Genomic DNA, 27,973 nt, shown 5'->3' with positions numbered 1-27,973 from the left:
AATAATTTGTCAAAGAAAAAAAAATATATATTATATAAAAAAATTGAGTGGCGTTTTAGATGCAAGAACTATAAAATTTCTGCTTCAAAAATAAAAAAAATATTTAATTTTATTGTCAACACTGACTCTTCTGCTCCACAGAAATAAGTTTGCTGCATTTAGGAATTTTGAATACACTGCGGTAGAGTACAGTTTGAGCTTCGAATGCGAAATCAAGTTCTTAAATTATCGAGATAGAATCGCCAGCGAACAAAGTTACCTCGAAATAAAACAGCAACGGCATTGTTTGAATGCTCAGCTGTTAATCCATAGCTATCGATATCAACAGTTCTCATGCAAATAAAAAACACCCCACTTAAATTAAGATAGTGCCGGAAATATTATTGTAGACAATTCTAGGAAAGTGTGGAACAAATGAATTTGGGAGATCACCAGAGAGTTCAAATAGCTTAGCAAAAGTAGCTTTGTAAAGAAGAGAAAAAATTTCAGACATAGGCACATTTTTGGTTAGATAAATATAGGGCCCGCCATCTATCGTTACGGATTTGAACTAGGTATTATTTGAAGAATGGTAACACTTAGCTGTCATCTGATTTGACAGAAAATTAGTTTTATTCTTCCGCTGAACGAAAATGGTTGTGTATACGCTCAGAGAACGCTGGGAAATATTGCGACATTACTTTGAAAATCATGGTAATGTTGCAGAATGTGTACGAAAATTACGTAAGGCAATGGGAAGAAGAAAAGCAGAAAGAAATTCTGATATCGTTTGGCCGCCTCGGAGCTGCGATTTGTCGCCGTTGGATTATTATCTTTGGGGTGCCGTCAAAGACCAGTGTTATCCCAACAAACCAGCAACAATTTATGCATTGAAGACCAACATACGCGATGTCATAGCTGAAATACCGCCGCATACAATCGAAAATGTGTTGAAAAATTGGACCGATCGTATGGGATGGTGCATGGCTAGCTGAGGCAGCCATATGAATGAAGTTGTATTCTATCATTAACCGGAAGAATTGTACTTCAAAATAAAAAAAACAGTTTGGAAAAATATTGAGTAGTTTCTTTTTTATAGCATTTTTAATTCCGTAAAGTTATATGGCGGACCCTATATAAACAAAGCAGCTCTGTTTATTCTCAGTGCAAATTCTAATAGGAATTGTTATTGATATTTTTAGCGAGGTTCCTTTTTATTTTATTTTCTGTATACTTTCTTCTTATAGTTTCAGTAAGAAGATCCATAAAAAATTTTCTGCCGAATAATTCCCTTTTAACCCTCTAGCGATCTCCCGAATATTTTTTTTCCTGGTGGGAGAGTTTGTGGGCTAAAATACTGTAGAAAAATGTTTCCACGTGTAAATGCTTGATATAAAATATATATTCTAATCGTTTTTCGGATACACAGAGGTATGTAGTTTGAAAGATAATAAACCAAACCTTGATTCTGTAAGTCCCTTCATTTGTGGAACAACATCAAGACGCACGCCATAAATTGGAGGAAGAGCTCGGCCCAACTCCCAAAAAGAGTGTACGCGCCAATTATATATGTACATATATATATCGAAAGATTTATAATTTTTGCAAATGGAGTCGTACGTCAATCAATATAGAACAGAACTGGAGCGCATAAAGGTCACACGGTAAAGATTTCTATCACTTAAAATCATTGTTTTTTTTATTTAGTAAATAGTTATTCAACAACAGATTAACTTTGCGCCACCTTGTATAACCGGGTAAAACTTATTTTAGGTCTGGGTACGAAAAAACGGAAAAAACACTATATTTCTCATTATTTATCAGTTTTTTTGACCGTAGGCGTGGTGGTTAACTGATTTTGTATCGTTTGTAATACCAGACGCACGCACGGAAATTTAATTTTAGCATATAAAATGTAGGTACGGCTTTTGTCCTATCTCAATAATATATCTGTTAATCGGATCTAAATAAGGTGGGGAGCAATATGTGTACTAATTTGGGCGAGTTTATTTTTAACTTGTAATCGAGATACACGTATTTGCCCAAAGATGGGTATGACACCGCCTACTTTTAAAAATTTTCTTTTCTTCGAATTTAGGTTTATGGGCTAACTATTTGTACCAAAAACTAGTAATTTTGCCTCATTTAAAGTAGAAATATCACGTTTTCGTGTTTTTTAAGCTACCTTCAATTGTGTTAACTGAACGATAAAATGTGTAAAATTTCTCCATCTGATCCTTAACATGCAGAAGCAAGAACTTCACGTTTCATGTTTCAGAATTTTACCCAATTCCCTACTCTCCTATCCAATGCTATCCAATGCTATCCTATTTCATCATGTAATCATGGCTTCAATCGTTAAAAATTTTATTCCTATGCATTATTCACGGCTACATTCACCACTTTACCAAAAATGTCACAAGTAAATACGATTGTTATGCGGGGCTTATATTATTTAGTTTTGTATGTTGGTGGAGATTATTGTAAATTGAAAATGTTTTCAATCACTGAAGAGAGCGGAGTGGATGGGTGGATAGGCAAGTGAAATCTACATAATCGATGTCGAAATGTTTCGAACCTATTTGTTGGCATGGTATGAAGCTGTGTTAAAATAAAAGTATGTGAAGTGCGAGTGCCACTCGTATGTACATTCTGGCAAACAAGTACCGAGCATTGATAATTTAAAAATCACGTTTAAATGGATGGCCAAAATTAAAAAAAGCCAAGGGCAGAATATTATTTAGGAATTGTAAGAGCAAATTCCTCGATATTAGTGGAACAAATTAAGAATTTTGGACTACAATAACGGCTCATTCCTAAGACTATTAATTTGAAAAAATGTCTAGCCAAGAATACGATAAATATTATCAATCAGCCATTGCATGCGCCTGATATGGCTCCGGCTGACCTTTTTCTTTCCAAATTACTACTTCGGGGCACCCTTTTTTAAACGATGGAATACGTAAAATGGTGTTTGTGGCGAAAACTAAAGTTGATTGCCGAAATTGCGTTTGAAAAATATTTTGACTGATCATTCTTTCGGAAGGTACCTGCTGTGAAGGCGAATAAAAATATTATATATTTTATTGGCGAGTTTTCGGTACTTTTTTAACAGAATGTGTATTGCTTAGGTGCATTTGAGTATGCACGTGCTCCTTACTACCACATAGCATGTAAAGATGAGATTCGCATGTGAGATTTACAACAGCTTAGTTGTTTGTTTTTCTAGTTTCCTTTCTCTTTTGCTTCGCAAGTTACTCATGGCACGAGGTAGGTTTATTTGATGTTGAGAAACTATACCTATGTGAAATTATCGCATCAAATTGCGATAACTATTGTAATTTGCTGATTTACACAATCAGACTTACGATTAGTTGAATTAGCTGTAAAGTTTGAGTACCTTTGACTAGTTGATATTGAGTGAGGGCGAATAGTATTAGAAATATCGATTAGAGACAAATTAATTCAATGTATTTATTTAGGGTTAATTTATTTGTGGAGGGTTTTTAAGCTGAGTTCATCTGTGCACAATTCACCGTGCAAGCTTATAAGGTGAAGTCCAAAATAAACAAGACTGGGCTGAAATAGAAATGACAGAAGCTTTGTTCTGATAACTTCGTGTTTATTTATTCAAAATAGTCTCCTCTGGCCTCGATATTCTGTTTTACTTTCATGACCAAATACAATTTCCGAATAGATAGAAGTTACAGGGGGCCATATCAGATGAAAATCAGTCACAAGAGTGGATCGATGAGATGGTGAATTATCATGCAATAAGCGCCAGCTTCCTCCTTCGTGGTATTCCAGGCGAATTCGACGAAAGCGATGCAACAAACGTTTCAAAACGCCAAGATAGAAAATTGCATTGTCCATTGGGACGAACTCCTTGTGGACAATTCCCTTGAAATCGTAAAAACAAATGAACATCGACTTGATTCTTCACTTTTCCTAACGCATTTTTTTGAGTGGTGTCTCGTCTGGGGCCCTCCATTCGGTCCTTTGACATTTAGTTTTAGGTTCATGTTGAAAATACCCCGATTCATGACTAGTTACAATATTGTAAAGGAAGATCTGACCTATTTTTGGTTCTCAGTTAACTTGTGTGGAATGAAACGTGCACAGACCATTCTGCAAGCCCAAATGATCAGTTAAAATGCGATATATCGATGTTGTGGAGATATTCAACTCCGATTCTATGAATTTAAACGATGATTTCGGTCCATTTTTGATAAAATTACGAACAATTTTGATGGAGTTTTCGGTTATTACTGAATTTGTTCATTGTCATTTATGTCCTCACAACTATCTCTGAAACGTATAAAGCACTCATAAACTCTGGGATAGACGATCATCGCCATGAACTTTTTTCATCAATTTAAATCTTTCGGTAAATGTTTTAACGATTTTAAAACAAAATCTGATATTAGCTCTTTGTCCGGAGCTCTTTTTTGTACCGATGACACAAACATCCTGACACTTTAGAAGCAATAACTTCGCTTTCACTGAACCGAATGTCGTCAAGCTTTCACTGGAAGTCAACTAGGAATGTGACTTCCAACGCACTAACTCATTAAAAATATGGAGCCATTAAAAATATATTTATGACGCCAGTCTTGTTTATTTTGAACTTAACCTTGTAGTTTAGTTAGAAAGCAGAGTTAGACTTAGATGAACCCTAGGTGTTCATGGCACAATAAGTTAGGGTATGGAGTAGGCAATTAGCAGAAATCAGAGCGAAGCGACCACTAAGATTGCAGAAGAATATTGCAGCAATACACATTCATTAATTTTATGTATTTCAAAATAAAAAATAGTGGGTGTCCATTTTTTATTTTTTTTTTACGTTTCTCCACTGCTTCACAGAACTAATCTATAAATGATTGAAAGTAATCGAAAACACAGATTTACACTCCGAAAGTTATTGCCTTCTTCTTTATTTGCTTATTCGTTTACGAATGTATAGAGATCATACGATATTTTATATCTTTTTGTTCCTTAACTACAGGCCTTTTTTTCGCCAAGACTTAGCAAGTGGCGAATAGATGAAGCAAATGAACATATGCCGGCAATGCGGGAAGAGAACTGTTTTAAATTACATTTGCTGGTAAGGCAGTGCGGCCTAATGAGCTATAGCATTGCTCGCTAGCGGCGATACTTACTCGATAACTTTGTTGTTGCTTTCGCATGCAAAATTTTCGTCAAGTTAATCGAGCATAGAGATAGCGAGCGGGGAAATGGCGAATAGAAGAGGCCCCGATTAACTCATTGTAGAACCTCTTTGTTAGAAACTAGATCGGTCCACCGAATTTTCAAAATTCGCCGAAAAATCTACATTTTGAATGTCTCCAGTCGCTTCATGGCAACGAATTTGAGTGTCCAACATTTCATGCCATATAAGATCACAGACAGCAAATAACATTTCACAAGACGAGCTTTACGATTCATATCGTCGTCGTGGCAGATATACCCATTTCTATTCTAGTTCTTATTTCAATCCAATTTCAATTTTCATTAAGTCAGCATAGAAGGTATTTGAAATTTGAAACTTTTTCTATCTGTGCCTTGTGAACCTCAGTGTATGATTAACGACTGTGCCTGCGTGACTCCTACTGACCTGCATAAATTTTGTTCTATTGGTGCTAATTTTAAGACCGTATTTTTCTCTGTGATAAAGAACTAAATATAGTTAGCCTCGTTTGTAAACCAGTCAAGTTACCTGCTAAAAGTGTAGTATCGTCGACGTATCTAATGTTATTTATAACCACTCCACTAACATTTATGACTTCGTGTGAAAGATTTTCTCAGCATAGATGTTGAAAAGAAGAGGTGATAAGACACATCCTTTAAGAATGGAGATTTCTTGCGAATTTTCGTTTTCAACGTTAATTTCGGCCATCTGGTTTCAATGTCGAGTGATGCTAGGATGTCAAAGAGCTTGTCTTGTCACATTGTGTCGAAAGCTTTTATTATGGTATAGAAAATATCGTTTTGCTCATCTTTGCAGTTTAGGATTAGTTTTAAAATTTCTGCAGCAATTTTATCAGGACAAATTGCTTTGTTACCCTCTGAGGAACTTACAGCTTTTTCTATTTCGTCTAATGTTATGTTGTAACAGGGGATCCCATTTGTTCGGTTAAAAAATGGTCTACTTTTTCTGGATAGATTACGCACATGCCGTTCCCATAGAACTTTTTTCTAATTTTTGTCTGTTATGAACACAATACTTTCATTAAGTATCAGGGTTGTAATCTTTTTAGGGTATTTATATAGGGTATAGGTTTTACAATTGTATTTATTTATTGTTACAATCCTGTACTTATTTTTAAAGTCAGCATTATGACGCGTAGAATTTTTATACCTAATCCGCTTATTTAATCGCGGCTAATTCCTTAAACTCGAAAGGGAGAGATAATCTTGAAATGTGAGCATATATATATATATATATATATATATATATACAATTGGCGGGACCTACAGTTTCAAGCCGACTCCGAACGGCAGATATTTTTATGAGGAGCGTTTTCATGGCAGAAATACACTCGGAGGTTTGCCTTTGCCTGCCGAGGGGCGACCGCTATTAGAAAAACTTTTTCTTAATTTTGGTGTTTCACCGAGATTCGAACCTACGTTCTCTATATGAATCCCGAATGGTAGTCACGCACTAACCCATTCGGCTACGGTGAGCATAATATTAGTCCAATACGGAAATACAACGATGTTTCTGCAACTAGTTAATTACAAAAGTTTGATCAAATTCGTGAGCTGAAGAGAATATACACAATTATTTGAGTAAAATTGAGGAATAAATGTTGCATTGCTCAATTTCCAGTAGATAAACGTATCTTTAATATAACTAATTACATTATCATCATTGTTGGCTGGACAACCCTGGTTGGGTCTTCGTCTGTTGTAGCATAAGCCTCCAAATGTTTCGTGCCCGTGTCCTTCATGCTCGAAATCCCAATAAGCCTGCGTCTTCTTCTACGCCGTCTATCCACCTAGGCGGCGGGTGGATTTACCGAAGAGTATTTGTTGTGGTGGCAATATGTTGACTGCCCATCTCAATCTGTTCATCATGATTGTGGTTATCACAGATGGCTGCGCATATAGTTTTTCGAGTTCATGATTGTATCGTTTGCCCATTCGCCTTTATCGCATATCGCGTCAAAATTTTTAAGCATAATTCTCCTCTCGAAAATCAGTAGCTTCTGTTTACCTGCATCTTTGAGTGCCCACGTTTCACTGCCGTATAGCAAGATGGAAATTATAATTGAGCGATTTATTGAAATCTTTTCTGTCTAGAAGGTGACTCTTTAGATGTTGATACAGAAACAAATAGCAGCGGTTTGCCATAAGGATTCTCTGGCCGATTTCTGCAGAAATTTTGTTGTCATGATTAATGATTACGTCCGTTATAGGTTGCGAACTCTCGCTGCAGATTGTTGGTCGTGCGTGTTAAACGTATTAACTTATCGGGATTACCGAATTCTGCCATCGCTAAGAAGAGCTGGTCCCTAATTATGCTGTCTCAAGTCGCTTTGAAGTCTATGAAAAGATGATACACCACCATGTCATATTCGCGAGACTTTCTAAAATCTGTCTTAGTACGAACATTTGGTCAATCCTTGATCTGCCCCCTTTAAAACCAGCCTGTTAGCTACAATGATGCGTTTAGCATGCGGTTTAAGTCTAGCGCTTAGAATATTTGAAAATATTTTGTATATGCTGTTCAAAGGAGATAGGGGCCGGTAATTTTCACAGATCAACATGTCTCCTTTTTTATGTAGATGGCAAAATATGCCAATTTCCCACATCTTTGGCATGCGTTTTTTATTCCAGATTTTGCAAACCAGCAGATATATAGTATTATTACTCATGTTTTTAAAGAGCTCTGCTGGGATCTCGTCAAAACCACAAGATTTGGTGTGTTTTTGGGCTTCAATAGCCGTCATGAAATCCTGGAAAGTTAGTTCTTCCACTATTTCTGAAGACTATAACTACATATATCAAATTATTTTTCATATCAGAATATCGAAATTAAATGAACTGGGACGGGTCAAATCTTATGAAATGCTTGGCCTCTGAAACGCTATTAAAGTTTACTACTTTTGAATTGTTGTAAGCCATCGTGGAACTTCTTGGTAAAGCGCGAAGTGGCGCATATGCTTTTCAATAAACATCTAGTGAACTATTCGTTTTATAAAGTTGGGGAAATTGTGGAGGAAAGGGCAGACTGATGAAGCTTAAATATTATTTATTTATTAGTGTACGGACTATCGCTCCGAAGCTTTAGAATAAAAGGTGTTTTTAAATACAAATGGACACTTTTCAATCACTTATTTGTTTTATTTTTTATTTGCTTGGTTTTAGTTACTGAATAATACAGCCATGCTGTTAAAGGCGAACAGATTGTGATTTTAATATAATATTTTACTCCCATTGAGCTGTGTTCAAGATCTTCAAATTGAAAATTTATTCGTGGAAAATACCTAATTTGAATATTTTGCGAGATCTCGTCTCACGCTTGCAAACATATTTATTTGTATGTAGGCATATCCCATTGGAAGTGAGAAAAATATATAGACAGTTAGTAGAGCAAACATTTAGGCGAATCAAAAAAGAAAGAAAACTGAAAAAGCAAATAACTAATTTTACATGCCGTGTGGTGGTATGGAGCACGTGCATATCTGCGTGTGGTAATAAGGGTAGAACTATACTCCAAGGCACCTATGCAATACACATTCTGTTAAAAAAGTACCGAAAATTTGCCAATAAAATACAAAATATTTTTATTCGCCTCTACAGCAGGTACCTTCCGAAAGAATGATCAGTCAAAATATTTTTCAAACGCAATTTCGGCAATCGTCTTTAGTTAAGGCTCATATTATAAACACTTTTTTGACCAAAAACTTGACAAATATCATAGAACAACCACCGTATTCATCGGATTTAGTTCCCTGTGACTTTTTCTTTTTCTCAAAACTTAAATTACTACTCCGCGGACACCGCTTTGAGATAGATGCTATTATGTGTATAGCTTCGAATGGAGCCTATCTTAAAAGTGACAAAACAGTTTTTGATAATTAAACAATTATTTCGCGTTGTATTGAAAAATTCCTGGTACTTTTTTGACGGAATGCATGTACTTTACATACTTTCATTTTCGCACAGTTCCATAGCATACCAACAAATAGGTTCAAAACATTTCGACATCGATTATGTAGATTTCACTTACCTATCCACCCATCCACTGCGCTTTCGCCAATAACTGGGAATATTTTCAATTTCCAATAATCTCCACCAACTTGTTTGCTAAATCAAATATTACAAACCCCGCATAACAATCGTATTTACTTGTTTTATCCGTGACATTTATGGTAAAATGGGGAATGTAACTGGGAATGATTATAATGTAAATTCACAGCAAATTTAGGAATGAAATGTTGAAATATTAAAGCCACCAACACATGATCAAATAGGATAGCATTGAATAGGACAGCAGGAAATTATGTGGAATATGATAGAATACTGTAGGATAAGATCGCGTAGGAAAGGGTGAGTTTATTAAAAATGAAACACGAAATTCTTTTTCTACCTGTTGATGTCAGGTGGAGAAATTTGAAACATTTTTTCTTTTAGTTAGCAAACTTTAAATTAATTATTCAAATATATAATAACTTTTCATTGAACTTTTTAAGAGTACTGATAGTATTGTAGATACCTTTTTAAAATTATTCCTCTTTGGTCGATTTATATCTTCTGGCACTTTCATAGCGTGGATATTCAATGAGAAGCTGAAAACTGCTTGCGATGATACTGGACCTTCTTCGATTATTGTAAAACATTTGAAAGACACTTTGCAAATACTTCTTCTTCTTCTTCTTAGCATCACAGTTCTCGGTGAACCATTGGTTCATTCACAACCTTTCGTCACCCGTCTCTATCTAAGGCTACTTCTTTCCCCTGCCATACGATCAGCTTCAATGTCTTCGAGCCTTGTATTTCTGGGGCGTCCTCTTCTTCGGCCTCCAACAGGGCGTAACTCAATTGCCTTTCGAGTTGTTCTTTCCTTGGGCATTCTACATACGTGTCCAAACCATCTTATCCTCTGAGATCTTATAAATCGTATCACAGTTTCCAGCTTATGATTATACTTTATTTTATAAGTACCGTCCTGCAGTCTTATTGGTCCATACATTTTTGGTAAAATTTTTCTTTCGAAGAGCATTAGTTGATTAATGCCAGTGGTTTTTAGCGTCCATAGTTCGCAACCATATGTAAGCACAGGGCGATTAAGGTTTTCTACATCCTTACCTTTTGGTCGCTAGATATATTAATACTTTTGACTTAAGCACTTTCAAATTAGTGTAATAAGATTTATTTGCTGTTAAAACTTTGTCATTTATTGTCAATGACATAACCTTATTGGCTGATATTTTGATACCAAAATAGGCGTGATCGGAGACTATCATGTCTTAAGCCTGGTCCGGACTATAAACTTCGTTTTTTTCTGTATAAATTCTTAGCCCGTTAGTTCGTACGTTTTTCTAGTTTTTTAAAAGCACTGGTTTTTAAAACCCACCCTTTCGACTTTTCAACTTAAACAACCACGTTCTCCGGCTTTCATCGGAAGTTAGGTATCTTGGAATGATACTTGACTCCAAACTCCATTCGAAGCTACACATTGAAAATCGGGTAAAGAAGGCCAGTATAGCCCTCAAATCTATGTTTGGTAAAAAATTGGACTCAAACCACTGGTCGTGTTGTGGATGTACATATATGAAGGGCTATAATATGACTAAACTGGGGAGGATGCAAACGACTGCAATGCATTGGCATTACCAAATCATGTAAAACTTGCCCCAGTGTTATTCTGAATGTCATTTTGCACTTACTTTTCATCGACTTTTACGTTATTTCTATCGAAGCTCAAAGTGCAATCAGTTTAAAGGAGGTTGGCCTCTGGAGGCAATGTCTCAAGGGACATGGTAGCAATTTCGGGCAGATAACACTATATTTCCCTGAACCTCGAATAAAGCTCTATATGCGCAAACTAGAGTTTGAGGGTCGTGCTAGGGCAATCTTTCCAAATAGGCAGGATTGGATCGAGGGGAAAATCTGTACCGAAGCTTGCACCTCTGTTGTCACTGACGGTTACAAGAGGGAATCGGGAGTTGGAGCAGAGGTTTTCTCTAAATCAGCCAATTTATTTATCTCCTTTAAACTGCCGAATACTGCTAGTGTTTTTCAAGCAGAAGTCTTTGTGATCCTGCAGGCATACAAAATGCATAGAGAACGCGGGAGCGAGGGAGATATTAACATGTTCTCCGATAGTCAAGCCGCGGTCAAGGTTCTGACGATGCCATGGTGCAGAACGAAACTAGCAAACTCCTGTAAGATCTAATCTCTTGGGTGTGCAGGTAAAATTTCTTTGAACTGGGTTCCAGGACATAGGTACACATACGGAAATGAAATTGCTGATGAGCTTGCCAGGAAGGGAACTGAATTGGCCTCAGAGACCTCCTACCTGGCATCACGCTGACAGTTGTTAAAGGGGAACTGCAAAAATTATTTGTCAGGAAAGCGCAGAAAAGATTGAGCTCCATTTTTTCATTTGCTATTTCGAAAACCCTTTGGCCACAGTAAAATATACTAAGGGCTCAGAAAGTCCTTTGAACTCCTCGCCATTCAATTTCCCAACTCGTAGCTGTGCTTACCGGTCACTGGACGATTGGCACACTCGCGGAAAGGCTAGGGTTACCATTTAACCCCCATTGCAGAACCTGTGGGGACTTTCTAGAGAAGGAGACTGTAGAGCATTTTCTTTGTAAATGTTCGAGTTTGGTAGCTAGACGAATAAGATCACTGGGTGCACCTTTCGTCGACAGACTGGGGTAGCTCGCCAACCTAAATTCAATCAATCTTCTCTATTAAATATATCATCTGCTCTAACTGGCTGTAGATATCTGCCTGTTGGAGGTCTCATAATGGTATCAAAACGGCGTTTTAATGCTACTTGAGGAATGCCGACCTGGCAATTCAACCATTTCACCTACCTACCTACCTAAACGCACTATGTGATTCACTCTTGCTTTTCGCCATGGTAAGTACATATGTATATCATCTGCTTATGCACAAAGCTGGAACGGCTTGTTGTATAAAGTCTCATTTGGATTTAGTTCGGTAATTGCTGCATGCAGGATCTGGTTGAATATCAATGTTGATAAAGCGTCTCCCTGTTTAACTCCCGATATAATGGGAAATGATTCGGTACACTCTTCTTGCACAATGACCTTCGCTGTGGTATTTGTAAGCGTCATAATAGAAATCTAAATTAGCTTTAGCGGGATGCCCATAGACTACAGCAAAAATTTAATATGCGTTCTAAATACTAATTAATATGCCGAAGCAAATACTCTAGCTGGTTCAACATTTGGTAACTTCGGAGCACGCACTAAAATATTGCTCTTGAAAAAAATTATGTTGTCAGGTCTTAGTCGCTTTTCTTGTAATTAACCGCTTAGCGTAACTCCGGGGGAAACGCTTATAGAATATCGAATCACACGTTTTTGGGTTGCGGTTTCTTTTACAGCTTCGTCTGTCAGTTAATTCCTTGTTATGCCAATATGAGCTTACACACACGAAAATTTGATGGAGTGACTTTGGCGAAGTTTACACTAACATTGGTGTATGGAAGCAATTATTCGTGGGGTGTTCCTTTGAATTCTAATGGATTAACGACACGATTCACTCTCGCTAAAATTGCGTAACTTGTGTGTAACCAAACACCTCTGTACCCAAATCAGGGCTGAATCAATAGAGTATGCTTCGGCTTGGAAAACCGTGAACACTTCATTTAGTTTTGAAAATATTGCAGATAAATGCCTGTGAAATGCTTGAATAGCTCTAATAGAAACAGGATGGGATAGGACAGAATAAAAGCGACCGTGTGGATAGGATAGAATAGAAAAGGTTGGGATAGAGCAGAATAAGAAAGGATATGATGGGATAAGTTTTGGAACAGTGAATATTTAAAGGATGAAAAAAAAAATAATTTAAGCTTTTATTTAAAACTTGATAATTTTTTCAGTGCGCTTCGGTGCTCGCGATTTTATTTCAGATCTATGACTAAGGAATCACTACCGAAGTACTACTGGTGTTACATCTGTGAATAATTAACTTACTTTTTTATGGTTTTAATTACTGGCCTCCTTATTTGAAGCTCGAGGTTTAGGTGAATCCATTATGATGTCAGTTCCACTTTCCTAGTGGGTAAAATTCAATTCCTTCAGGACTTTTCCTGAATATCGTCCGCATAATTGGTCATTAAAACTCCTCAAAAATAAATTTGTGTTAAAGATTGTACCATTTGATTCTATAATTTTTCTTTTGGGGCGTAGGCTATTTTCAGGTCGAGCTCCTCCTTCTATTTGTGGTGTGCGTCTTGATGATGTTCCACAAATGCAGAGCCCGGCAAATAAGGTTTTTTATGAGGAGCTTTTTCATAATAGAAATACCCTAGGATATTTACCATTGCCTGTCGAGGAGCGAGCGCTCTCTTAGGAAAATTTTTTTCTCGCCCGGAATTTCTGTGCATTATGCGAACCTGTACGAGTGCCAGCCACGCACGAATCCTTTGGGTTACGACGCGTCTCTAGGTTTGATTAACTGCTATTCCTGTTAGTTAATTACTGCCCACAATTTTTTTTGTATCACGATTTGCACAACATTCGCAGTTTGATAAAAAGCTCCTATACTTCTAGTGACATGTACGTCTTATCCTCATCATTCTGCACTTTTTGGCATGCATTATCTAGATATTTGTGGTTATACTCGTACCTTTCTCTTTTGGCTACTACAAGCAACCGTTGTAAGAACAAAATTATCTAATACTTTTGTTCACTAGTGTTCTTGGGTATAAAAATAATCGCTCCACAGACAACCAGCTCTTCTTTCTAAATGCAGGCAAATTAACTTGACTCCTTCTTTGTTGTGTTTGCTTAGGATTTCCAAAGTCCTATTTGTGGCAACAAAATAGCCACCCAGCAGGTGCTCCTAGCTGCTGCATTCAACTTTGCCACAAATTGCTGCTTATGAAAAAGTTTGTTAACTTGTGCATAGTTGCTCCAAAGCTGCGAAATGCTATGCAGCGTCTCTTTAAAGGTTGAGAAATTGGAGGCCTTTTATAAGTGGGCTTATAAGAAAAGTTTTCCCACAAATGCTGTTAAGTGAATCAAAACAAAGAAACAAAAACAAAGAAAAAATAGGGAAAGGATGAAATGGTATAGAGGTTTAATTTGTTTTAAGTATTTTTAAAGCACTTCGCTTTTTGTTGGGCTTCTAGATAATCTGTCTTTCGGGAGCGAAATTTAGTCATAACCATAGCCGAATGGATTGGTGAATGAAACAGCAAATGATAGAAAGCAGTCGTTCGCCCTTTGGCAAGTAATGAATAATCTCCGAGAGTATTTCTGCCATGAAAAGCTCCTCATAAAAAACCACCAGCTGTTCGGAGGCGGCATAAAAGTGTAGGTCCGCGTCGAATGTAATTCCAAGACCTTTGAACTCTGTTACATATTGTAATTCATGGTGAGCAATAGTGTAAGATGTAATAAAAACATTTTGACGCCTCGAAAATGACAAATGAAAACATTCTTTTAATGACTCAGAGGAAACGCGATTTCACGCAGAATTTTATTTGTGCTAGTGGGCCAATACGTTGGAGAGTCTGAGGAGGCTGTGGTGAGGTTCAATTTCGTGATGGCTGTCAATAGTTTGCGACCTTTTGAGATAGAGAAACGGAATCCCCAATGAGTGTGTTTGGCATTATAGTCTCCTCCAGCTAAAAACCTGTTTCCAAGGTTTTTAAAGCATTTTTCATACTCCCTTGTTTTGATAGCATAAGATTGTGGCATGTCCGTTCGAACTTTCCACAACTATATTTGTACCTTGAATAGCTTCTGTGCAAAAAGAGTTTATGCCGTAATGCTTCATATTACTTTTTATCTGTAAAGTGAGTTTCAGAGATCAGGATAAAATCTATATCGTGTAATTAATTTGAGCAGAGTTTTCAATTCCAATATATGTTTTAATAGGCCATAGGCATTTCAGATAAGAATATTCATGGATTTGAAAGGCTTAATTTTTGAGTCGTGAGAGTAGCGAGCAGATTCACCATCGATGAGACTTGTTGCAATACTTACTTGAGAGGCTCGATCATTTCTCGCATTTCACTTGAGGAGTCGGATGCTGTTTTCTTAGTCTGAGGGATTGAAGAGGCATTCGTATTGTGTGGAAGATGTTCTACAACTTGTGAGTATGAGAGTGAGTTTAGGCGTGCCTGAGTGGTTTGGTGACAGCTATCGAACTGGTTGAGCTTTGAGGCTGAGCGAGTGCGGTGTTTTCATCCTTTTTTTTCAACGGCGGATATTTGAGTTTTAGAACCTTCTGGTATATCATGCAGCATTTGTAATTCGCTGAATGACTTCTTTCTCGTAAGACGCTTTTGACGTCATCTGTTCTTGTTTTCCGCAAGCTATTCGCGGATAAGTGGACTCCACCGCATTTTATGCATACGGGTTTTTTGCCGCAGTGAGTTAGTGTGGCCGTGCTGCTGACAGTTAGCGCATTGAGGGATTTCGCATTTCGGACTTGGGTGGCTCAAAAACAATTTTGTATTGAATAAATACTTGACATCATACATTTCTTTATTGTTCGGGCTTGGTTTCAACTCAATGATGAACATTGGGAGAGGTGTTTTTGTATTTCTGTCTTCAATATTGAAGATATTTAATGCTGTGTAGCCAAGCTCTTTTATTTCCTTTAGAATTTCTTGGGTGCATATAGAAGGATGCATATTTTTTAGAATAACTTTGACGTTTTGTTTTTTCATTTGGCACATGTAGTGAAGTTAATAAAATAAATAATTAAATAAATTGAATTAAATCCAACTACAGTGCAAAATGTACTGCTTGCACTGTACGTTGGTTCACTATTGTTTATTTCCGACTTTTGCTAATTGTTTTCCGACCGCTAACAGAGATTTCAATCAGTTCAATAATTTTTGTGGCTTGTCACGGTTTTTTGCCAAAAACAGAAATATTGTTTATTCTATTATTTGCAATAATTCGCTTCAAGTGTCAAATACTTAATAGACAGATTGTCGGTATCGGCAACATGACAATGAACTTATTTCAGCAGGCCTATCGGTGGTGCTTTATATGCAGATTTTTATATGTAGTAACCCTTGTTCGCTTTTTTCTCAGATTTCTTTAATGATAAAATAATCAGGAAACATAAAAAAATTTTTATTGAAAACATATGCATGCTATTACTTTGTGTATTACGTATCATTTCTTAATGTTAAAATTCAATAAAAGAGGAAATAAATTTCATATCATATTTTTAGGTATTGGTGTTATCTGTCACGAAAATATTTATTTGCAAATTGAAAAATTCATCAATTACTCATCTGAACCGTGAAAAATGCCAATGCGGAGGCAAGTTAAAAAAAATGTGTTTTTTAGAGCACTTTACTTATTGTAAATATCGAAACTAATTACCCCAACACCACCTATTTAGAAACTAACACAGTACAGTACATACAGGGTCTTTCAAGTTTCAGTTCGAGTTTAATTTTTAGCAACATTTTGTTTTGACAGCTGTCACAGTTTACTGGCATGTCATGTTAGGTAGAAAATCTACAGTTTACTAAAAGGCATGCGATTTTGAACCAGATACATATAACAAATTAAAATCTGTTACGGACGATGATCATCTTCTTAGACGAATTTTGTTTTCATTTGAACGGACACCTGAACAAACTAAATTGTTACTTTAGGTGAAATGGTTGAAGTACCACTCTAGCACTCCTCGAGTAGCACTAAAGCGCCATTTTGATACCATTATGAGACCTCCAGCTGGCAGATATCTACAGCCCACCAGAGCTGTTGATACAATGGAGAAGATTGATGAAATCTAGGTTGGTGCACTCCCCTAGGCTGTTGAAGAAAGGAGCACCCACTGATCTTAATTGTCTAGCTACCAAATCCGGACATTTATAGAGAAAGTGTTCAGCCATCTCCTTCTCTGAAAGATCCCCACAGCTTCTACAATGGGGGCTAAATAGTAAACTTAGCTTTTCGGTGGGTGTATCGATCGTCCAATAACCGGTGAACACAGTTACGAATTTAGAAATTGAATGGCGTGGAGTCCTCAGGACTTTCTGAGTTCTCCATTTATTGTACTGGGGCCAAAGGGTTTGCAAAATAGCACGTGAAGAAATAGAGATCCGTCTTTTCTGCGCTTTCCTCAGTAATATGTTGTGCAATTCCCCTTTAACAACAGTCAGGGGTATGCCGACGACCGGGTAGGATGTCTTTGAGATCAATTCAGTCCCCTTCCTGGTAAGCTCATCAGGAATTTCACTTCCCCTAATCAAGCTATGGCAATCGACATACCCAGGCATAATAGTTGCACGATATTCTCAACAATTTGGGCGTAAAGGTCACCCGATTGCGGGATTCGGCATGAAATTGGCGAGGTAGAGATCCAAATACGCCTAAATGTCATAGAAAATTTCACTAAAATTATCGTTATTTGTAAGCGTTCACGCTCTATACTCTCTATCATATATTTACATCAATAAAAAGATAATAAAATTATATTCAATATGTGTTCAATTTGATAAGCTTGAGCTCGAATGACCCTATAAAAGCTTACTTGTAGCAGCATCCACTATGTAAGCATATTTTTAAGTTGTTTTTAATATTTTTAGGTGTCTTTATTTTTGTAGCAGTTTGCATTGCTCCTCTTTTGCTTTCCACATTGATGTTCTTTCATCGTTAATGGTGCGCTTTTGGATTTGCTTTGTAACTGTGATTTTCGGCATACATACATACATACAGCAAGATATGTATTTGGCTGTTTTCGTTTTGTCTGCTGTACTGCGTTTGACATTGGATTTTGAAGCATCATAACGCTCATTGTGCTTGACATTGACTTGTACAAATATTCGAAATGTGCGCTGAATCAAGTTAGAAGAAAAAGCAAAATTTTTTAAGAAGTTGCCGAGATGAGTGCACAATGGGCTTATAGTCAACAAACAGCTGAAAATGCCACTCTGTTTCAGTTAGTTATACGAGCATGTATGCATGGTTTTTTTCCGAAATTGTGGCGAAAGAATTTTTGTTAGTGATAATAACCGGAAATCGCACACCAATCCCTACCCTCAAGTCTTCACAAATCAGTGGCGTCTGTTATATATCTCTGCCACTAACAACATTAATTAATCGATATTAATTAAATTAAGTCCGACCATTTAATTAAATTCAACCAAAAATAATTTTAAAATTAAATCAACCGAAATTAAATGCATTCGTGCAACTAAATAAATTAAAATTTTTTTTCTACTCATCTCAGCGAACAAATAAACCAAGAAATTTTAACATTTGTTTTTTTTTTTTAGCGTGAAAGGCAACAGATGGATCTATGACCGGTCTGTTAAGTATAAATAAAAATAAATAATTGGCGCATACGTTTCTGTTAGGTGTTTGGCCGAACTTGAACGCAAATGCACCTTAAAAGCAGTTTTTGGAAGTATCTCAACTCGAATATTTGAACGAAAACGAACCAGAAATACAAACAACTATTCCAACTCGGTTAAGGCCTTTTTTTGGAAAAATATTTGAAATATTGCGGACCAAAAATATTTCAGCGACAGAGTCAGCTGGATATTAATATTTTCAGGACAAAAGTAGTTCAAAAGATTCTTCTACCTATTGGTAGTCGTAAATTGGATTCACTAATTGATTCACTAATTCTCGAGATTAAAATGTTCAGGACAAAGAGACAAAGTTTTTAACAATTGATTATATTTAGTGCATTCTCTTCATAATCTGCAATATTTGTTCGACAATATTTTCAATATACCATAGGCATGGTTATACTCGCCTAATATTTCATTACGAATATTTGGCCATCGTCCGAGCTCAAACTTACTTAGCCACTTTTAAACTTATTTATAACTAAAATTCAGTGGTGCCCCATATAATACGATTCTGAAAAATCGGGACTCCGCATAATACGACGCAAAAATGATCACTAAAATGATCAAAATGAAAATTTGTTAAAAAGCTCTTAATTTTTTGTTCAGTAAAGTACTAGCAAATAATTGACACAACTGCGCCAAACTAACTGCGTTCAGTTTGTTGCTGTATTTTTTAACTTTGAAAATTAAAATTTTGAAATCAGTGCAAAACGTACATAGGTATATCGATATATCAGAAAGTCTTTTTCACAAATATCTATGGCTGAGAATGTGTATACACGAATTCTGATACCACCAATGTATACATGTACATAGATAAACCAATATTTCGGCGACAGATATGTATATGCACGTATACATATATATAGTTGGTTCTTACACCCTTTAAAGGCCAAGCTCCTCCTGCTAATTCTGCTATGCATCTTGGTGTTGTTACACAAATCGATTCCGAAGGGCAAATATTTTTTAGGAGGAGCTTCTTCATGGCAAAAATACTCTCGGAGATTCGCCATTGCCTGTTTCTATCATTTGGTGTTTCATTTTCATAATTTGTTTTTCAACTCTGTAAAAAAAAACTTTTCGTAAAAATTTTGATATTTGAATTCAATACCAAATCTTTTGAGGAAAAACCCGGACTCAAAGTGTTTTTGAACATTTTCGTTTGATGATATGTTGGCAATTCTTGTTTTAACGCTTCAGAAAATTGTCTAATAAAGCTTTTCGAAATATTTTTCATTGGATATCCATTTTGCAATATTTCATTAAGTTAGGAAAAAAGTTTGCCGCAAAATATATTTAAAAGCCTATGTTTCACATCCACATTGCGATATTCTACTTAACTTACATAATGAACTAATTTTAAGGGACGACCACTATTATAAACAACTTGTTTTACCAAAGAGCAAAGAAAGCCTTTAATGCCGTATGCAGAAGAATGCTCGGTAAGACTTGGGGCGTATCTCTTCGACTCACACATCACAAAAAAAAAAATATGTATGTAACCCGGGCTATGAGCACAACTCCAACAGCGCTAATAGAAAGAGTTTTCAACTAGCATTCAATAAACCTCAGCCAAAAGATCTGCTCTAAGACTGAAGATGCCAGGACAATTCTCACAGAGGCTTTTTGGTCACAGAAATATTCTGGATTCATACGGAAGATTAGACTACATCATATATACATATAATAGGTCTATGAATAAGTTCGTGCGGTTTTTTTTTCGAAATTTGAATTTCGGATCATTCCCATGGCTTTTAAACGTTTGGAAATGGTTGATTGATCAACTCCCAAAGTTTTTGCAACCTCTTCTTGCGTTTGAGCCGGATCTTGATCGAGCAATTCCTCCAATTCGGTATCCATGAACTTTGGCGGCGCGGCCAAAATCACCACTTTTAAAGCGTGCAAACCACTTCTGGCACGTTCGCTCAGCTAGAGCATGCTCACCATAAACTTCCACCAAGATACGATGACTTTCGGCTGCTTTTTTCTTCATATTAAAGAATTCCCCGCAAAAACACATTATTTGGCACGAAATTCGACATTTTCAAGTGTGGTAAAAATATTGTTGTTTACGCTTCAAATAAAAAACTTATACTGACGTTTGTGCCTTACGACAGTAGCTCTCCAATGAATGTTTGGAAATGTGGATCGATGGAATAATAATCAAGTTACGCCATCTGTTGTAAAACCGCACGAACTTATCCATAGACCATTAATTGGCGCGTACATCCCTTTTGGGTATTTGGCCGAGCTTCTCCTCCTATTCGTGGTGTGAGTCTTGATGTTGTTCCACAAATGGAGGGACCTACAGTTTTAAGCCAACTCCGAACGGCAATATTTTTATGAGGAGCTTTTTCATTTTTGCCATTGCCTGCCGAGGGGCAACCGCTATGAGAAAAATGTTTTTCTTAATTTTGGTGTTTCACCGAGATTCGAACCAACACTCTCTCTGTGAATTCCGAATGGTAATCACGCACGTAGGTTAGGTTAGGTTAAATGTCTGTCCTTGCGAGAGGCCCTCTTGGACAAAAAAATCTAAAATTTGGATTAGAGGGTTTGGGGATGATGACCAATGAGAGGCGATTTACGTTTGTGTTAACCGCTTCAAGCTGCTGATGAATTTCACCAGATGTGTGATATTTAAATCCGAAATATCCGCTGGTGTAGCGAAAAAGTGAGAGCCCAGATGTTTAAATCTTAGCCTGACGAGAGCAGAGCAGCTGAGAAGAAGGTGCTGAGATGATTCCATCTCATCCTCTAGACAGGTTTTGCAGAAAGGGCTTGAAGAAATGCCAAGCCTCACCGCATGGATACCTGAAGCACAGTATCCGGTGATGATGTCTACCAAATTCCATAGCTGTGGCTTTGTTATCCTTAGAAGTTCTCTCCAGCTCCCCAATTTACCCGCGGCCAGAAGGATCTCACGACTTTGCACGTTTGCGCACTAGCCCAGCGTTCGCTGAGTCCAAACGAGGTCCATCTTTCCAGTAGCAGACTACAGGTACTTAAAGGAACTCCAATGTTCTCATATTGCGAAGAAGCCGTCTCAAGGGTCCCCTGTCTGGCCAATTCATCGGCCCAACAGTTTCTCTCTATGCCGCTGTGACCGGGAATCCAAATGAGCCTAACATCGAAGTATTCCGATGCAATCGAGAGGGAAGTCAGGCATTCCCCGACTAATTTCGAACGCACAAACAACGAGCCTAAGACCCTAATTGCCGCTTGGCTATGGGTTTAGATATTTACCTCCTTTACAGTAATTACAGAAGTGAGCAGCCAATCCACAGCTTCCTTAATTGCGGCTACTTCTGCTTGGAAAACACAGTGGCGCTGTTCTTTTTTTAGCATTTTCATAGGGTTCTTTTATCAAATTTTAGACTCTAACCAGGCAAAAGTGCAACATTTTCTACCCCATACAAAGATTGGTGATGAGCGTTGTCCAGTTGATTTTAATTACCTCTGTACACAAATTCGCCAAAATTTATACAGAAACTGTAAGTAATTCGAATTTTATTATATTCGGTACATAATGTGTGGAAGGGTTGCATTTTGGTTGTTCTTTCTCATATGAAATATGTAAGATTTTCGCAGAACGTGCTCACAGTTTTTTCGAGAAAAGAAAGCACTATGAGTTGCAGTTTCAGTTTCAGCTAAACCAGCAGCTATCAATCATTTCTTGCTGGTTAACGTCTGCTGAAATATTCATATTCTCTTAACAAAATATTTACAATATTAATTATAGAAATGCAAAATAAGTTAAATAAACGTCAAAGAAACGCTGAAACGCAACAAAAAAATTTATCTCAGCACTTAAAATTCTCAACGCTTATGCACACATTACTAAACAAATAAGAGCAATTAAAGTAGTAACGTTTAGAAACAAAGAAACGAAGAAACAAAAAAAAAACTATTACCAATATTTTGTCACACATGCGCCAATGAATTACAGGCATTAATCGATAGTTAACACCTTTTTTTGTTTTTAGATCTTTAGGCCACTACCGCACAATCTGCATTACCACGGGGTCTTAATGGCCATGGTATCGCATTACATGTTAAAAATTAACAGTAATCGAAATCAAATTTCATCTATGGTGACATTGAAAGGCCGCAATGCACGCTATTACACGCTTGCCAAAGCGATAGGTTTAAACTGAATGCTGGTCGAACATTAAAGCGGAAGACAGCTGATAGTTGATGCTGAGCAATAAATGGCTAGACAGTTAGATACGAATGTATATACATATCTATAGAAGCACGTATGTGTGTATGTACATACATACATACATACATACATATACGCGCGTATACCACTTGCTATCCGCTGTGCTGCAGCCGAATTTGAAGTGGTGCTGCTCGAACGTACAAAGACCCTCAAGCGTAGGGAAAAATATACTCATAATTGTGGCATGCAAAGTGTGATATGTACGTTTGATTGATTTGCTGCTAAGATGTTGGGTAGCTGGATGTTGTCTGAATTTGTTAAAATTTTTTGTTAGCGCATGCGTAAACTTTGCAGACGTTTACGGTTTGCTCTCTTCATGTCTCGTACGCTCTTCACAGCGATTGGCACAAGTGTCTGACCGTTTTTGAAACGAAGTGTGAACTATATAGTTTTGTGGCGTTTAAATGCTGAAGAGTGGCGGTGAGCGAAAAACTATCGACAGCTCATTGAAAGAGTTTAATGTGGATCGTAGCTGATGAGTTCGATTATTGATTTCAGTTTTGTATTTTTATTTTTGGATAGTGGCGTTGAAGCGTTAATTTTTCTTATAAATAGAAAATACGATTTCAGTATCAACATCATTCGATTGCGTTCAACTCAGTGGGCCACTGCCAAGCGGAAAGATAATTATTTAATAGCAATTGTGAAAATACTTCATAGTTGGGACACATCAAAAATGGTAATTGTGAAATGAAATATGTCAGACACATTTAAATTGTTTTAATTTAAATAAAGTTCATAGATTAATGAATTTTTACACATCAACATCAAATTACACATCAAAAATGGTAATTGTGAAATGAAATATGTCAGACACATTTAAATTGTTTTAATTTAAATAAAGTTCATAGATTAATGAATTTTTATTAAAACCGAAGTGTAAAAATGTGCTAATAAATATATTGTAATAATTGAACGTATTTGCCTACATTTAGAAAATCATTTTCGTCGCTTTATGCCTTGGGGTAGCAGTTGCAGCTCTTCCCTTACAGCAGCAACAACACCGCCTAGCCCGCGATGTATCCGAAATTGTAGCAGCCGAACCAGCGAAAGAATATCTGCCACCGGCACCTGTGGCTGCTGAATCTATGCAAAGCATCTATTTGCCACCTGTTGAATCAGTGGGAGCAGCAGAACCAGTAATTGAAATGGAGCCTAAGCCAGTTGTTGCAGAAGAGTCGTCACCAGATACCCGTGAAGCCAATGCTGCAGAAGAAGCTGAAGTTGTGGAAGCCGCCACCGAAGCTGTGCCTGAAACAGCCGTGTTTGGTGAGAATGGCTACGAATATCGCACTGTACGCAAGCTTAGACTACGTCAACGTCGTGATGTCTCCCATCTGAACCTCGGCTATCTGCCACCAGTAGCGAATCCGCGCTTACCATCCACTTATTTGCCACCACAATTGGATGTACCACAAGAATTACCACAATTGAAAATTTCTAATGAATATTTGCCGCCAGTGAATGAAGAGTTAGTATCTGAAGAGCCCACAACTGAAACAGTTGATACTGAAGCACCGGAAACAGAAGAACCAACCACCGAAGCATCCCCTACAACAGAAGCAATGTCCGTAGAGATAGCTGTTTTTGCTGATGATGGTTACCATTATAAAAAGCCAGCAGTTTCACCCGATCTAGGTATGGAACCTTTGGTAAAAGTGGCTGAACCCGATACAGCGCCAGATGTACCAGAAGGGCATGTAGCCCCAGAATCACAGCCAGAAGCAGTAGAGGCAGCTGAAGTTGAATCGGCACTTGAACCCGAACAGCAGCCAGCAGTTGAGCAAACTCCAGAAGAAGAACAAATAAATGAAGTTGAGCCAGAACTCGCCTATCTACCACCACTTGAACCAGGTGTAGTAGAGGCGCAGGGTCCAGGACAGGAAACATCTGCCCTTCTTGACGATGGCTATCATTACCGTGTTGTGAAGCGCGTCAGATTTTTCTAGAACGGAAATATTGCATCATTTACAGTATACACAATTTCATTATTTGTTGATTTGTTTTTAGCTCGCATTTAATGCAATTAGGCCAGAACGTACCTATTAAATTATTCAAATAAGACTTTCATCAATTTTTTGAAATATACACACATATATACTTACAAACATAAATATGTAGTTAGTATTGTTGGCAATTTGAAGAATAACTTCAAGGCGCTCAACACAATAGGATTAGAGTACGGAAAGTGATTGCAGTGTTTGGTTCTAACATATTTTTCAAATCACCAGGTGCATTGCAGCAGGTGAATATCCCTGGTTACAGGCTCATCAGATGTTTAAATGGACCATTCGAATGCCTTCATCCGCGATTTTCGCTAAATATTTTAACTGGAAATTTAGACTAATCTTCCTTTACTGGCTCGTAAGTCGAATTATTTAAGGGGACCCGGTGGTGTAGAAATTTAAAAAAATCAATTTTTTGTTTTTCCAATATTTCGAAAGTATAGTATCTTAAGAATATACTGTGAAATTTTCATTCGGAAATTCCCAATATTATAGCTTCTACAGCCCATTAACTAGGTAGAGAGCGGTCCGCGCGCTCCTATACCTCAAACTTCAAACTCATTTACCTTGAAACGACCTTTTCGGCCTGGTGTTGTAAAAAATAACAAAAAATATTCAATCGTCTGAAATTTTAATATGTTGTTCACAACATCAATGGCTATCGCCCGTACAAGAATCATATTATTATTTCAACTAGTATGACAGTAACGAACCCACAGCCGCCTTCAGCGACGGATTCTATGGGAAGCTTCCTCGTACAACTTCTATTGCCAGCCAATAGGCGACCGCTACCTTTACCCTTCCTTAAAGTTTAACCACTAAGTGATAATTATGAAGTTCTGGTGGTCCTAAATACTTGCCTTGTCTATGTCTACTAATTAAGTTAAGTAATAGGCGTAATGAGTTAAAAACTGCCGAGCCTATGTCTGGGCAACTTAAAAATACTGACTTTTTTCCTATATGGGAAGTGGCTACTGCGCACTGTGACCAAAATAGATCTATTGTGCAAAAACAGAACGGCTTTCTGTGCGGCAAAGGTGACATTAAAGTTCAATAGTTTTATGGGAAGGTAGTTGAGTGGCACAATATTTCCAAAATAGAGGTAAAAAAGAGAATATTCGATAATGACTCCTTACGGCTACGAATAAAGAATAAAGGGCAAATATGTGCTGCTTATGGACTCGATACAGTAAGCAACCCCAAAGCGAGACTTACAATAATTCCATTCTGGTAATATGGACATTAAAACTCTGATAGGCTATGATATTATGAAAATCGTGCAATGGGATCTCTAACATTATATATATGTGTATACATTATATATATGTACATATATAATTGGCGCTTACACTCTTTTTGGGTGTTTGGCCGAGCTCCTCCTCCTACTATTGGTGTGCGTCTTGATGTTATTCCACAAATGAAGGCAGCCACAGTTTCAAGCTGACTCCGAAAGGCAGATATTTTTTATAAAGAGTCTTTCGTGGCAGAAATATACTCGGAGGTTTGCCATTACCTGTCGAGGGGCGATTGATTTAGAAAAGCTTTTTTTCTTCATTTTAGCCTTTCCTGGATATTCGAACCTACGTTCCGTCTGAATTCCGAATGGTAGTCACGCACCAGCCCTTTCGGCTGCGGCGGCCGAATATCTGTTTGTATTTCCTTTTCTCAAAACTAATTTATAAGGTATGCTATGAAAACCGTCTGGATCTATTTGAATAATTCTGGCGTAGAGAAGAATGTCTTATTTGACCTACCTGAAGAAATATCATCCGAAAATCTCTGTGAGTCAACCTAAGCGCGAAATAACAGCCAGTAGCATTTTTCCATATATTATTGGGGGATTGGAAGCGAATAATTTACTACTCGTATGAGTTGCTGCTATCGGTCAACAGATTCAATTCTAACCCCTATTATTAACAAAGAGGATGTTGAGCTCCAACAATACAACGGTCACGCCTTATACATTAAAGTAATAAATCGAAGTAGTATCCGACTAAAAAAAACGGAAGCAAGGAAGACAACCTGAACGATGACTAATTTTTGGGTGTTGTTTTTTTCGTAATTTGTAACCAGACCTGGATGAAGACCAATTCGGTCTTCCTCTCTTGTTTGATAGTTCATTCGCGCCACAGTTTTTACCGTCTACTACTTCAGGTAACAAAAACCTCTTTTTTAGCTTGCAATTAATTCTTTTATTGAATTTAATATTTCTTCATAGTCTATATTCATATGCAATTCAGGTAAAAAGCTACAGCTAAAACAGCTACACCAAAAATATGCACGTAGTTTTAACCCAAGAATGACAGAGAAACAGGTTGCGTCATCTGAATTCGCCGTGTCGTAAGAGACCATCAATAAACAAATAAAAGAAAGGGGAATTACTTGTTTGTGAGGAAGAAGAGTAGTCGAAAGCAATGGAAACAACCAAACACAAGAAATATATATACAAGAAATATATATATATGCACACATACATACTTCCTGGCCACGGGGTCTTCCCCTCAAAAACGCGAACACACTGCATTTTAAGGCTTTATATTCATTTGTGCTTTAACAATTTAACTAGCGGCACTTCGTTTGTTGTAATTTCTTCTACTCTTTCTTGTTTTGTTTGTTTGCTTTGTTTTGCGAAGGAAGCTGATGTCAGACTTGTCAAAATCGCGTAAAATAAAGTAACAGTTTTTTAATGACGCCACCTTAGTTTCTCACTTTGCCTTGGTTTTAACCCAAATGCCTTAATGTTGAATTTAAATTTACTACTTAAAATTGAGGGTTTTCAGAGCTTTGAATTTTTGTAACTGATTTTTTATTATATTATAACATATGCTCACAAAGCCAAAGGGCTTCTGCTTATACTTGTGTATAATATGTAAGTAAATATATTATATGTACACATATACAAAAGTAATACAAATATGTTTAGCCACTGTTAGACTGCTGGTAATTAACATAAAATGTAATGAGAGTGAACGAAAAGGATAGCGAGGTGTTGCAAGATTAGTTATTGACCGGAGAGTCGTTTGGTGGCGAAAAGTTAATAATATTCAACAGGCCTATTTATAATTCACATGTAAAACTGAAAAGGTAAAAGGTTTCATGATAAAAAAATAAAAATGTCCACATTGAACATGACTGGGGTTATTAATTAAATTTTATTGGCAATCGTCGCATTATGCTTGGCTTAGTGATTAACTCGATAACAGTTAATTTACATAT

The 27,973-nt window shown here is 37.0% G+C and overlaps 1 protein-coding gene across 1 annotated transcript in view; it reads left to right on the top strand.

The window, feature by feature from the left end:
• The window catches only part of LOC129242064 (uncharacterized), an 83,503-nt gene extending 58,803 nt beyond the window's left edge, over positions 1-24,700 (top strand). The window contains exon 2 of the mRNA XM_054878624.1: positions 23,687-24,700. Within this exon, the coding sequence (XP_054734599.1) occupies positions 23,687-24,700 (1,014 nt within the window). The remainder of the gene's footprint in view (positions 1-23,686) is intronic.
• Positions 24,701-27,973: the final 3,273 nt, after the last annotated feature.

Source organism: Anastrepha obliqua, chromosome 3 (assembly GCF_027943255.1).
Source record: "Anastrepha obliqua isolate idAnaObli1 chromosome 3, idAnaObli1_1.0, whole genome shotgun sequence".
NCBI classification, from domain to species: Eukaryota; Metazoa; Arthropoda; class Insecta; order Diptera; family Tephritidae; genus Anastrepha; species Anastrepha obliqua.
Note: the sequence above shows the minus strand (reverse complement) of the source record. Positions and strands in the feature narration are given on the sequence as shown.